The sequence below is a fragment of the Muntiacus reevesi genome, chromosome 18 (genome assembly GCF_963930625.1).
Source record: "Muntiacus reevesi chromosome 18, mMunRee1.1, whole genome shotgun sequence".
In the NCBI taxonomy this organism is placed as follows: domain Eukaryota; kingdom Metazoa; phylum Chordata; class Mammalia; order Artiodactyla; family Cervidae; genus Muntiacus; species Muntiacus reevesi.
The window spans coordinates 14,322,298-14,335,329 of record NC_089266.1 but is presented as its reverse complement, the minus strand read 5'-3'; the positions used below and the strand labels follow the sequence as shown (position 1 = coordinate 14,335,329).

The 13,032-nt window shown below is 46.0% G+C and overlaps 1 protein-coding gene across 1 annotated transcript in view; it reads right to left on the bottom strand.

The window, feature by feature from the left end:
- The window catches only part of ERN1 (endoplasmic reticulum to nucleus signaling 1), an 81,255-nt gene that overhangs the window by 43,717 nt on the left and 24,506 nt on the right, over positions 1 to 13,032 (bottom strand). Inside the window, exon 2 of the mRNA XM_065909985.1 lies at positions 9,091 to 9,211. Coding sequence (XP_065766057.1) covers positions 9,091 to 9,211 — 121 coding nt within the window. The remainder of the gene's footprint in view (positions 1 to 9,090; positions 9,212 to 13,032) is intronic.

Genomic DNA, 13,032 nt, shown 5'->3' with positions numbered 1-13,032 from the left:
TCCTATAACATCCCAAGGCTGGAAGAGAGACGAGAAGCCCAGGGGAGGGGCATGAAGGACCCTGTCAGCACCATTTCAGGCTTTCCTCAACACAGAAAAATCTCTCCGATGAAGTCGGTCACCAATTGAGTTCATCGCTTCAGACCAGAGTTTGGGGCAGATGGCCTCTCTCTGCAGGTGACTCTGGTCCGACTCACTCTCACACGGGAAGAAATCAGATCGCTTTGATTACAGAGGCTGCAAGAACAGGCTGCCATCTGACTGGAGCTCGAGAGGCCTATGGGATCCTTCCCGTCCCTAGATGAGTGCCGAGATTTTTGGAACACATTGCTTCTCCGGTGGAATGTAGGTGGGTGCGGGCTTTACTGCCCTGCTCCTCCTCACCCTTCTTTCCAAAGCACCACCTCCCCACTGCCCGTGACGCAGCCCGAGTTTAAAACCAGCCCCGGGGCTTCCCTGGTGGTCCAGTGGTTAAGAATCCGCCTTGCAATGCAGGGGACTCAGGTTCGATTCCAGGTCGGGACTAAGGTTCCCGCACACCTCGGAGCAACTATGAGCCCACATGCTCTGGAGCCCAAGAGCCACAGCTAGAGAGTCCAGGCGCTGCAAGGAAGGATCCCACATGACCTGACTGAGATCCCGCCTGCGGCAACTAAGACCAGACGCAGCCAAATAAATATCAAAGACAAAAAACAGCCTCAGGATCTCCCTGGTGGCCCAGTGGTTAAGAGTCTGCCTTGCAACACCGGGAACATGGGCTCGATCCCTGTTTGAGGAACTAAGATCCCACATGCTGCAAGGCAACTAAGCCTTCAAGCCACAGCTAGAGGGCCTGCAAGCTGCAACTGGAGTCTGTGCACTACAACAACAACAGAAATCCCACATTTGATGCAGGAGAGATCCCCCATGCTGCAGCTAAGGCCTGATGCAGCCAAATAAATAAATATTAAAAGACACAAACCAGCCTCGTCTCCGACTGGAAGACCTCTCCAGGAGCAACTAAGACATCTTGTCAGCTAGAAACTCTGCAAACCAGGCCCTTCTCAGTGCCCCTCCAACAGTGACCAGAAATGCCCTGGGCTGGCCCTCTTCAAAGGGATTGAAGCACTGAAAAACCACAGATAAAGTCCCAACCGCTCTATGCTCCCTGGAAGCCTCCCGGTGTACCCAGTCTTTGAGAGCCTTCTAGGAGCAAAACGACAAAGGGTGGACAGTAGGCGGAGGGACTGTAGAGAAGAAAGGGGTGAAAACCTTGGGATGTGGCGCGGTGGGCACTAAGGAGGGAGCAGCCGGATGCTTTTGAGAGGAGAAACGTGGTACAAGACTCTAAAGGCAGGTGAAGACAGGCAGGCACCAGGGGACAAAAGGGGATGTGAGAAAGAAGCAGGAAGCGCAGAGGGAGGGTAGCGTAGGAGGTGTCCCTGGTGGTCCAGTGGTTAAGACTCTGCACTTCCAGTGCAGGGGTCAGAGGGTTCGATCCCTGGTTGGGGAACTAAGATTTCATATGTCACGTGGTGAAGCCAAAAAGCAACAGCAAGAAGAAAACAAATAAAGAAAAAAACGAAGGGTAGTGAGGAAGGCAAGGCCATAACCCCAGTAAGATGGTCTGAGACAGTTTGGGGGTGGGGTGGGGAGAGGAGGGGTGGTCAGAACCAAACAGGAGGGGAATAAAAACATCAACAGAATTTAGTCCCGATAAGAAAAATGAAGTGAAGAAACGGAATGAGTTTAAGGGGACATGGAGATTTTAATCCCAACTGATGGTTAGTCTGCATGCAAAAAGCTGCCATTTCCTCAGGAAAATGCTTAAGGGTCTAGTATCCTTTTTTTCACATAAAAATTATTGGTAGAAACAAGGTCATTCAGCACTCCCCCACCTTAACTCAAAACTTAAGTCTCCTCAATATGGTCCATGCACTCAAGTGAACCAACTAGGGACTCCTCCTCCCCAGCGGCGGCCCATTTCCTCCCTCCAGAGGAAGGAACTTGGGTAACCTGTGCCCTACACTCCCATGAAAGTTGTCAGGTCCAAGTTGTAGGGCAGCAAGTCTCAAATTTTCCTCAAAATTCAGCTTACATGACAAGAGCATTTTAAAATAGATCTCTGATCAGAAGCTCTTAAAATCCACAGTGAAATTCCAAATCTTATCAGAACTAGGGGGAGGACGCCATAAGCTTTCTTTCAGGGTGATCTCTCCGAGGGGCTTCCCTGGGGGCTCAGCAGTAAACCACCCACCTGCCAGTGCAGGAGACTTGGGTCTGAACCCTGGGTGAGGAAGATCCCCTGGAGAAGGGAATGGCAACCCTCTCCCATAATCTTGCCTGGAGAATCCCATGGACAGAGGAGGGCTACAGTCCACAGGGTCACAAAAGAGTCAGATATGACTTAGCAACCAAACAACGACAATCTTTGCAAGTTACCAAATGTCATGTTTGATGAAGATGATCCTGTAGAAATACCAACATAATCTGAAAAACCAGCCATCAAACCAAAGGCTGTCGAATTCTAAGGTCTCACTCATCCTTACCTTGGCAGAAGTAACTCAGGCCGAAAAACACACCCTGCCCGCTACAACCAACCACGAAGGAATTCAAGCTATAACCAATCGTGAAGGAGGACAAGACGATTTAATGCTTGGGACTCCACCCCAGTGCCTTTCAGGATGTCATTAACTTCACAGAGTTCAATTCTGGAGTGATGAGAGTGTTCTCCCAAAGGTAAGTAAGAGGATGGTAACTAAGTCACAGCCAAAACTGGCCTTTTATCCTGAGCTTCAATATTCACAACTGTATTCCGAAACACACCAAGCGACGCTGCAGAGAATGCCTGCTGGAGCTGAAATCTCTGCTACTGTGTGTGATGATCGCTATTTTTTTTTTTTTTTTAGCCATGCTGTGTAGCATGTGGGATCTTAGTTTCTCAACCAAGGATTGAATCTGAGTCCTCTGCAATGGAAACGCTGAGTCTTAAACGCTGGACCACCAGGGAAGTCCCGAGACCACTATTTCCAAGAGCCCCTCCATAACATGGGATATACTGCTCTGAGGCAAACCCCAGGCAAGTGGGAGGGACGTGAATGGGGGCACAGATACACGAGGCTGTGTACCAGCCGGTGCTCACTGAAGCTAAGTGATGGGTGCAAGAGTGCTCATTAGGTCATCATCTCTGTGTCTGTGTATGTTTAGACTCTCTTGATAAAAACTCAAAACACTCAAAAAAAAGAAAATCCTTTTTCAAGAGACTCAAAAGCAGAAACAGGCCTCTCTCACAGCCCCTCTCAGAAACTTCATTTTTAGTCCTTCAAAACAATGGAGAACAAATAAACACTTTTCTGAGCTTTGGCAATTAGGGACAAAGGCAGTGATGGTGTATCTTAAGCCTAGAAAATTCCTTAAGAGAAAATGGATTAGAACTACTAACGAAACGTCGGCCCCTTTCCCAACCTCCCTTCTCTTAAGTGTCACACAGAGTTTTCTCTGAAGCCTCTGACGGTGGTTTGCTAACACTCTTGGGGTACACAAACCCTGCCTGAAGAACAGGAGAAAAAACCAACTGCAGAGTCATGAAAAGCCACGTGCAGCTCAAGATCAGTAACTGGAACATGACGACGCATCCTGGGGAGGCAAAGCCCAGCTTCGCCCGCTTCTCCCTGGGGCCCGAGCCGGCATTGGGTGTCTTAGAAGTTTACTGAGGCCCCCTCCTTCAGGGAGTTAGAAATCCACCAGGAGGACAAACATAGCCAGAAGTTCACAGGAGGCAGGAAGTGCCGGTACAGAGGCTTCAGTATGCTGCCTCTGGAGCCTGATGAGGGAGGGGTTCACCCTGCAGCAGGAGTCAGGAGGTGAGCTGTGAAGGGGCCTTAATGGATGGAAGGGGGCCTGGGCAACACTGCAGGCCGCTGGTGGGGAGAGACCATAAGCAAAGGCCCTGTGTCTCCGAGACCTGGCAGCAACGAGCAGTTGAGGCTGGAGAGGTGGGTGACAGCCGACTGTGAAGGGGCTGACAGGTGTGATCAGGAGCTTAGACCTCACCCTGGGGCCCAGTGCTTCTCCAACTGACTGTGGGGAAGGGCCAACTGTTGAAAAGTCCAACCCCCCAGAGATGAGGCTTCTGCTCCCTTCTGTACTTCTCTCCTTATGGGCGAGGAACACGGGTGGGCAGACCACACTCGGAGGAGCACTGCGATGGACAACACCTAGAGCAACACCTTTCAGCAGGGGTGCAGCGTGGTCTGGGCAGCCGTTTCAGAGGGTGTGTCCACCTGCCGTGTGCTGGGTGATGGGGAGCGTGAGGCAGGCAGCAGGGATGGTGGTCAGGAAGTTGCTGCATGGATCCAGGAAGTGCATGTTGAGAGCCAGGCTAAGACACTGGCAAGGGGGACCGGGAGGAGGGGTCAGGTTTGACAGGCCCTCCGCGAGTCCACGTGACGGGACTGGGTGACCGAAGGGCAGAGCATCACTCTTTTCTGGCCTGGGTGGCCCATAACTGTCAGCACAGGTAGGAACTATGAACAGAGGCACAGGGTTGGAAATTCACAGGAGAAAATGTTCTTCAGGCTTCAAAGAACTAATTTTGTTTTTAATCCTTCCCTCATAAGAAATCTCCAATATTAACCATTTAGGGGGCATCTCAGGAGTTTGGATCTCTCTGGCTGCACGAGTAGCTATTTTTATAGTTAGTAAAGAATGGTTCTAAGGACTTCCCTGGTGGTCCCGTGGCTAAGACTCCACACTCCCAGTGTAGGGGGCCTGGGTTCGATCCCTGGTCAGGGGACTAGATCCCACACACCATAACTAAAAGTTCTAATGCTGAAACCAAAAGATGCTGTGTGCCACAACCAAGACCCTGAACAGCCAAATAAATAAATGTGTGGTTTTTTTTTAAGATATGGTTCTAAATTAGACCTAGCCCTCTGGACCTACTATTACAGGAAAGGAGATGGAAGGGAATGGGAGTGGGGGTTGCTACAGAACCATCTGAAGTTTAATGAAGATTTGAGTGTCAGACTCCAAGGGGAGTGTAAGAAGCCCTAAACCAGCCATGGCAATACCAAAGAGAGTCCTCTAATTCCACCAGGCCGAGGCAAGTTCTGTGAAACGAGTCTAACCCAGAACATGACAGCGACGTTCTCAGTTTGTGTCTGGGCTGGGAGTGCAGAAATGAAACACACTCAGTCATGTTCAGTGGTGAAATTTCAGAGACAGACAGTGGTGCTATTGCAGTTACAAAATCACAGCTTATTGGGATCACACCTACGGGAAAATGTCAGGACTCAAATCTGTTTCCGAAAACAAACATAACTTGTTTTCTGTCCTAAGTGGAGTTTGCTGCTGTGTTGTGAAAAATCTCCATTTCTGGGAACAGCAGCACATGTTTGGTTGAGGAACAAAAGCACCTGCCAAAACCATTCTGTGGATAGAAATTAAAAAAAAAAAAAATCACTCCCAGTTTCTTGGTCCCTGAAAAAAGTAAACAGTTAGGAAACCACAAGATGGAACAACAGCTAAGTGTTCTGCAGAACCCCAGTTTGATGACTTAGAGGTGTCTGCATCGGCAAGTTTCTTCCATTTCAATCTGACTCACCATGGCCACTCAGGCCCAAGCCCGCAACCTCCCTTGTCTGGACTGGTGCAGTAGCCTCTACAGCTCTTATCGCCACTATGTACTTTATCTCCTTATCTGATTCCCCCATAGAATGAAAGCTCCATGAAGGCAAGGATTCTGCTGTATTTTCAAGGTCTAGAAGAGTAGCTGGATACATTTATAAATCTACTTATGTTCTTGCTGTTGTTTTCCACTGTCTCCCGGAGCTTGCTCAGATTCACATCTGTTGAGTCAGTAAAGCTATCTAACCATCTCATCCTCTGCCACTCCCTCCTCCTTTTGCCTTCCATCTTTCCCAGCATCAGGGTTGGAAAACCAAAGAGTTGGCTCTTAGCATCAGGTGGCCAATGTATTAGAGCTTCAGCTTCAGTCCTTTCAATGAATATTCAGGGTTGATTTCCTTTAGAAGTGACTGGCTTGATCTCCTTGGTGTCCAAAGGACTCTCAAGAATCTTCTCCAGCACCACAATTCTTAAAGCATCAATTCTTCAGTGCTCAGCCTTCTTTATGGTCCAGCTTTCACATCCATACAAGACTACTGGAAAAACCATAGCTTTGACTACACGCAATTTTGTCAGCAAAGTAATATCGCTTGCTTTTTAATACTCTGTCTAGGTTTGTCATAGCTTTCCTTCCAAGGAGCAAGCATCTTTTAATTTCATGGCTGCACTTACCATCCACAGTGATTTTAGAGCCCAGGAAAAGAAAATCTGTCACTACTTCCACATTTTCCCCTTCTATTTGCCATGAAGAGATGGGACCAGATGTCATTATCTTAGGGTTTTTTAAAATGTTTTCATTCTCCTTTCACTAACATATTAATGGTTTTGAAATCTTTAGTTATAATTGCAAGATTAAAATTAAATAGAAAATTCAGGGTCTCTATATGTTACCATCTTTAACCTTTGTATAAAAATATACAGAGACAGAGAATTCCCTGGTGGTCCAGTGGTTAAGACTCCATGCTTCCTCTGCAGAGGGAATGGGTTCAATCCCTGATTGGGGACCTAAGATCCCACAAGCTACACAGCCAAAAAAAAAGTGGGGGGGGGGGGGGCTGCCAATACTAGCCAGGGCTGAATTCAGCTAAAATCAGCCAATCTATTCTCAGAAAAACAATGAGACTTAGAACATGCTGATATTTCACTGAATTAAATTGGACTGAATTTCATTACTTGAAATTCCTAGGTCTTAATCAACTTTCTCTAATTCTGCCCGCAAGTGTCTTTTCACTCCTGCCTGCTCTGCCTACCCAACCAGTTGCTGGGTTCCCCTGATTCGATTTCTGGCAGGCCTCTCATCCTTCCCACCTCTTCCCTTTTCCCTGCCCCCTTCCTCAGGTCTGCCTGCAGCCTCTCCTCGCACACGCTGCTGCAGCACCTGTTCAGTCACTCACCTGCTCAGCTGTGTGAATGGCCCCCAGCTTCCTGCTCCCCCAAGCACAAATGCCTCAGAGGCTGCCACAGGCCTCAGCATCCCCTCTGTCTGCCTCCCTCCACCTCCATCGCCAAGCCCCTCCCAAACCAGACCTGTCCCCACACTCCAGGCTGGTGCCTCCTTTGTTCCCCGCCAGGCTTCCACCCGACTGAAATCTGATGCATCCAGCAAGGCTCCGCTGCATACATGGAGCCTTTCCTGGCCCAGCTGGGACGGTCTCCTAGCCCCTCTCCAGGGTGGTTACAAGGCTGCTTCCCTCTTGAAGTTCTGTGTACTTGTCATGTCTCCCTCCAGACTGTGGGCTCCTTGAGGGTAGCAGCTGTCTTTTTCCTCTTTGGGCCCCACACAGTATCTTTCATAAATAGAGTTTAGAGTTCTCTAAACTTGCATTAAACTTAAAAGGAGACAAAGGACTTCCCTGGTGGTCCAGTGGTTGAGAATCCGCCTGCCAACGCAGGGGACACAGGTTCCATCCGGAAACGAAGATCCCACATGCCGCAGGGCAACTAAGCCCATGCACCACCGTAAAAGATCCTGCATGCCACAACTAACACCCGATGCAGCTAAACAAATATTTTTCAAGTATCTTTAAAAAATAAACAAACAAATAAATAAAAGGAGGCAGGTTCTTTCAGCTCTAAATTACAGGAGAGAACAGATTGTTTCTTATGTTTGGCTAAGTAAAAAACAAGGCAGGACACAGTTTTGCTGGCTACAGGCAAGGCTACTTGCAAAAATTAAGACTTGGAGATCGATCTAAAACAATACACACAGGGAAAAAGCAAAGCAGAAGAATGAAGTGGCTCGGGGGCAAAAATGTCGTGCCTAGGAATACTGAAACTAAGGGAACAGCCCTCATATTTAACAGCAAAAATGTTTATCTCAGTCCTTTTGTGACTTGCTGATTTTCATCTCTGGACAAAATCAGACATTCTGAAATATAAAGAACTCTGCTTAAACATGAGAGCACAGATAATATTCGGGGAGCCTGTAATGCATTGCCAAAACCGGGCTCTCCCATCTCGTTATGGGCTCTCGCTCCTGAGGGACCTGGTCCTTTCCATCACTTAAAGTCCTTGCTAATCCAAGCTGGCCCGGACAGGTGAGGCAGGGCAGTCTTGGTTACCTAGCTGCCAGCATCTGTGGATGGCAACTAGGTTTGCTGCTGAATGGACAAGATGATATGTGACCTTCTGATATATGCTAATATTTTTCCAACTAAAAACACTGTTTTGGAACATTTTATTAATGAAGGAAAAACATTTGCTGTGTTCAAGAGAATAATGAGTCATGGCTTAGTGATGAAAGAGAACATACCAGTCAGACCCGAATTTAGGGTCAAAGGAGAATTACGATAGGATGGAATAAAAGAGATGACTCTGAGAGCCCCCAATCCTGGGATTTGCCTGGCTTTTATCCAGGAAGATTACTTTGGGAACTGAATACGATTTCCCAGCTGTATGGAGTCCACGCTGCCTACCATTACCAGGAAGACAAGATGATAAAATGGAAGCTTGGTAGAGTACATGAGAAACAGCCTCTGTCTTCCACTTCCCTCAGTGTAAAGAGCTAATAACGTGACTGGCTTGGATGAATGTCAAATCCTACAGCCCTCAGTTATTTCAGCCTCTATAAAAACAAATGAGTAATTTGAGGTTAAAGATGATTACTTCTTGTAATTATGATTACAAGATTCTAATCATTAGAACTTAAAAAAAAAAATTAATGTAGTATGTCTTCGTAAAGACCAACCAGCCAGGACTATTCATAGAAAAGCCTAGTGCCATTTATACATGTAATCTAGACAACTGTAAAAAAAAATAATAATAATAAAAAAGATAAAGTTTGTCTCAACTGATGCCCTGAGTGGATAGTCACAATTCAGGTTGTAAACATACCCTTTGTGTACACTTCCTCTCTTCTCTTTGACTCTTATCCTTTTTTAATTTATTAAAATCATGTATAACTGTTTCTCTCTTTTTCTGGAATGTTTCCTCGGAAGCAGCTGAGCAAATGTCCATGTCACCCCAGGACCAAATCCCAATTACCTTCTTTTAAAGTCCATTTGATGGAGCCTGTCCTCTTGCTGACGGCATGCAGACTTCCATCTAATGTTGACACAAACAGCAAGGTTTCAGGAAGTGTCACAGTGCTGGGACTCCCCAAAACCTGCAGTGAGAGGTGGAAGAATGGATGTGGTCAATGTGATTCTTCATCTTGGGTGTGCATAACCACAGACCAACCCCCCCTTACCCGAAAAGTTAGCCTTCTAAGATCCACCACGTCCAGATGCAGAAACCGAGGTTGACGAGCTGAAGTTCCCATCAAGGGCATGTGTCTGGACAACAGCTGGTTTTGAACTAGAACCAGATTGCCTTATTCTATCTGAGCAACAGTCCTTCCCACACAAGGGCTAATGACCTAACATGTCAGGGACAAGGGACTCTGAAATGGTCCAAGGCCAGCCTCCACTGAAACAGCTGGGGAAAGTATGTATGCTCAGCTTTGAGTTCCTTCTCTTGGCTATATTTTACTTTCTGAAACCTGGTTATCTTGCAAGAGTCCATGCTAAAGCAGAATGCCAACACACCGACACACAACTTACGAAATTTTAAAAGGCAAGGAATCCGGCTCAGTGGTAAAGAATTCGCCTGCAACACGGGAGACTTGGGTTTGATCCCTGGGTAGGGAAGATCCCCTGGAGGAGGGAATGGCAACCCACTCTGGCATTCTTGCCTGGGAAATCCCATGGACAGAGAAGCCTGGTGGGCTACAGTTCATGGGGTTGCAAGAGTCAGACACAATGTAAACTCAACAACAAACCACAACAAGGAATTCGGGGGAAATATTTAAAGCAAAATAGGAAAAACAGCTCTCATTATAGAAAGAGTTTATATAATAGTAAACACCAAGATTTTGAGGGAGACATATCATAAAAGAAAATGTATGACTCAGGGAGTTCAACTTGGTGCTCTGTGACAACCTAGAGGGATGAGATGGGGTGGGAGGTGGGAGGGAGATTCAAGAGCGAGGGGACACATGTATACTGATGACTGATTCATGCTGATATATGGGGGAAACCAACACAGTATTGTAAAGCAATTATCCTCCAATTAAAGATAATTCTTAAAAATCTGCCATAGCAACCCAAATTATTCTTCACTTGTAATAAAAATACAATTTAAATGTACCTTTAAAAAATAAATAAATAAATAAATATACCTTTAATCTTTAATGAATTTTAAAAATATTCTACAGAAAATAACCAAAGGTAGTGAAATTCACTTTCTCATCCACTATTGATAGGCAATGAAAATTATGTTAGTGCAATCTTTCTGGAAAGCATAAAAGTATTCATGCTTTTGACTCTGCAGTTCCTCTTCTACATCCTAAAGAAGTTAAGTCCAGCTATGGGAAAAGCTCTTTGCACAATGATACTCATCAAAACCCATTTATAAACACACACAAAAAAACAGGAAAGACCTGAACACTTCTAAATGGCTGAAACAAATTAGGACACAAACAGTCAATGGAATATTATGTAATCATTAAAATGGCCCTTGGAAGAATCTACAATATAGAGAAAAACTTGTATGTGTTGTCACATGAGAACTATAGAATCCAAAATTTAATGTACCCTGTGGTTATGATTAACTGGACAGCATTTTTTTTTTTTTTTGCTTGCCTGTCCTCTAGGTTTGCTAGGAACTGTACACTCATCCACATGGTTTCCATGGGAGCGAATGTGTGTGTGCACACACACACACAAGCAGGCAATAGCTGGTACGGTTTCCTAGGATAACTCCCTTCCGAAGTCTGGGCCCACTCAGCAACGCTGCCTATAATGAGATTTTCTCTTCTTTGTCACTGTACTGTCACACCAATCAGCTGGTTCCTGCAGGTCTTGAATTAAAAATGGGTCAATGGAACTTGCTTACACTGGGACAGCTTAAATTTTGGCACAAATGCTTTTTAAAAAATACAGCAGTATGGCTGACTTTTAGCATGAAACACAAAGACTGTGCTTGGGAGCCTGAACCCCAAAATACCTGGTCTCTCTTGGTAAAAGCCAGGATGACACTAATTAATCTACTAAAACAGATGGCTCTCTCCAGGGTAGCCTGAGCTGGTGGGACAAACCTCCGGTGCCTGCATTCCTTTTTCAATGTGGAGACCCCCTGGCAAAGGGGCCAAGCAGCTGCCAGAACTCCTCTACCTCTTGCCTGTGTCTGGCCTGCAGGGGAGAAGCCCTGCCCTCCACTTTGCCCAGGGCGAGGGCCCCTTACCTGGGATGAGTGAAATAACTGCAAGCCTTACGGTTCCTGCTGAATCTACTCTCCAGGTTAAGCCTTAAGGCTAAGAAGAAGAATCTGCTTTTAACTCCACTTCTGCAAGCAGGAGATCGGTCTCAGTACAACCTGGCTAGGAAAACAGAAGCCCCAACGTGGTGGCTGCCCTGGGTGGAATCCGAAGTCTTGTACACCAACTGTCTAAAATTATTTTGGATCAGGGGGTATAGATGGTGACTAGCCTCATCTGGACCTGCTCACACCTGAACACATATCACCTGGAGCACCTGGCCTGGAAAACAGCAGCCCCGTGATGACCACTGAGGCTGGAGCTACTTGGGACCCCAGGGGAGGGGCTACCTCCATTGACAAAGGGGAATGAATGGGTCTGCGACTTGATGTGGGGTGGTGGGATTAAGTTAGGTGGGGGTAGTGTAAAGGTTGAATAAATGAAATGGGAACATGTATACATATCTGGGGGCCAACAGGTGGAAACCCCCCCACCCCGTCACACAGTTACCCTGGGAACAACCATTCTTAGGTCTTAGGAATCACGCCAGAAGCAGGCTGAACAATCTGGGTGGCTGAAGTAGTAAGAAATTAAACTCAGAGAAGAGAAAAGGGAATTAAACTCGGGAGGTTTCTGTGGATATGTTTTTCTCCATGTGGAAAAAGCTGAATGAGAGACAGAAAGATAAAGACAGAAAGAAGGTTGAGAAGAAACATGGCAGAAAAGCTGGGAGAAAGACCCTGGCCTCCAACACTTCTCAGGCCTGGCCAAGTCCTGTCCTTGGGCCCAGGGACACCCAACCCGTGCAATCAATTCCCCTGTTTGCTTAAGCTTGTTGTCCCTCGAAACTGAAACAGTCCTAAATACATACACACACACACACACAAGTATTTTCAATATATCTATAGAAAAAAAAAAGAAAATATTGTAAAATTATAGCCCTAGTTTTTCTCCTTTATTTCCTAAATTTTCTATAATATGATCATAGAAAGGAGATGGATAAGTTAGCAGGTGAAAGAGAAGCTGGGATTTAAAGGACCTTCAGTGAGTCCCTAAATCCAGAAGCCCTTTCCACCTCAGGGTATTAGGTAACCCAATCACCTTTGATCACCGAAATCCACCAAATAAGGGACAGGAGTTTAGAAACACAAAGGTCTCCAAGTCAGAGAGTGTGCATGAAGAGAACAGAAGAGTTTCACTGTAATTAAAGCCTACAGTACAACTATAATTAACTAAATGCCCCCAAATACATCTCATCACAGTCTTAATACTAAAAGGGGCCAAAACTTACTAAAACATATCAGTGCTGCTCCACTATTGGCATGGAAACGAAAATCACCTGCCTTGTCTGAGCATCTTGGAAACCACAGGAAGAGCAATTGTCCATGGTTGGTTGGTGACTCGAAATAAAACACTCATTGCATAACTAACATGGTCTTCTAAAAATCTCAGAAAGACCAGGTTTGGCTGGGGGTCGAATTTAGCAACTGAGAATGCTGAATTAATCACAATGTCCACAGTGACGTCACAAACCCCATCGCACCAGGCAGATTCTTCTCTTCTTTGAAGCTCTTGACAGTTTCAAATTAGAAAGAGACACTCTGAGCAGCATTAGTCTCTCATGAGGCAACTTAATATTACAAAATCTCTGCCTTTTTCTTCTCCTGGCATTTTTTAAAGCATTAAAAAGC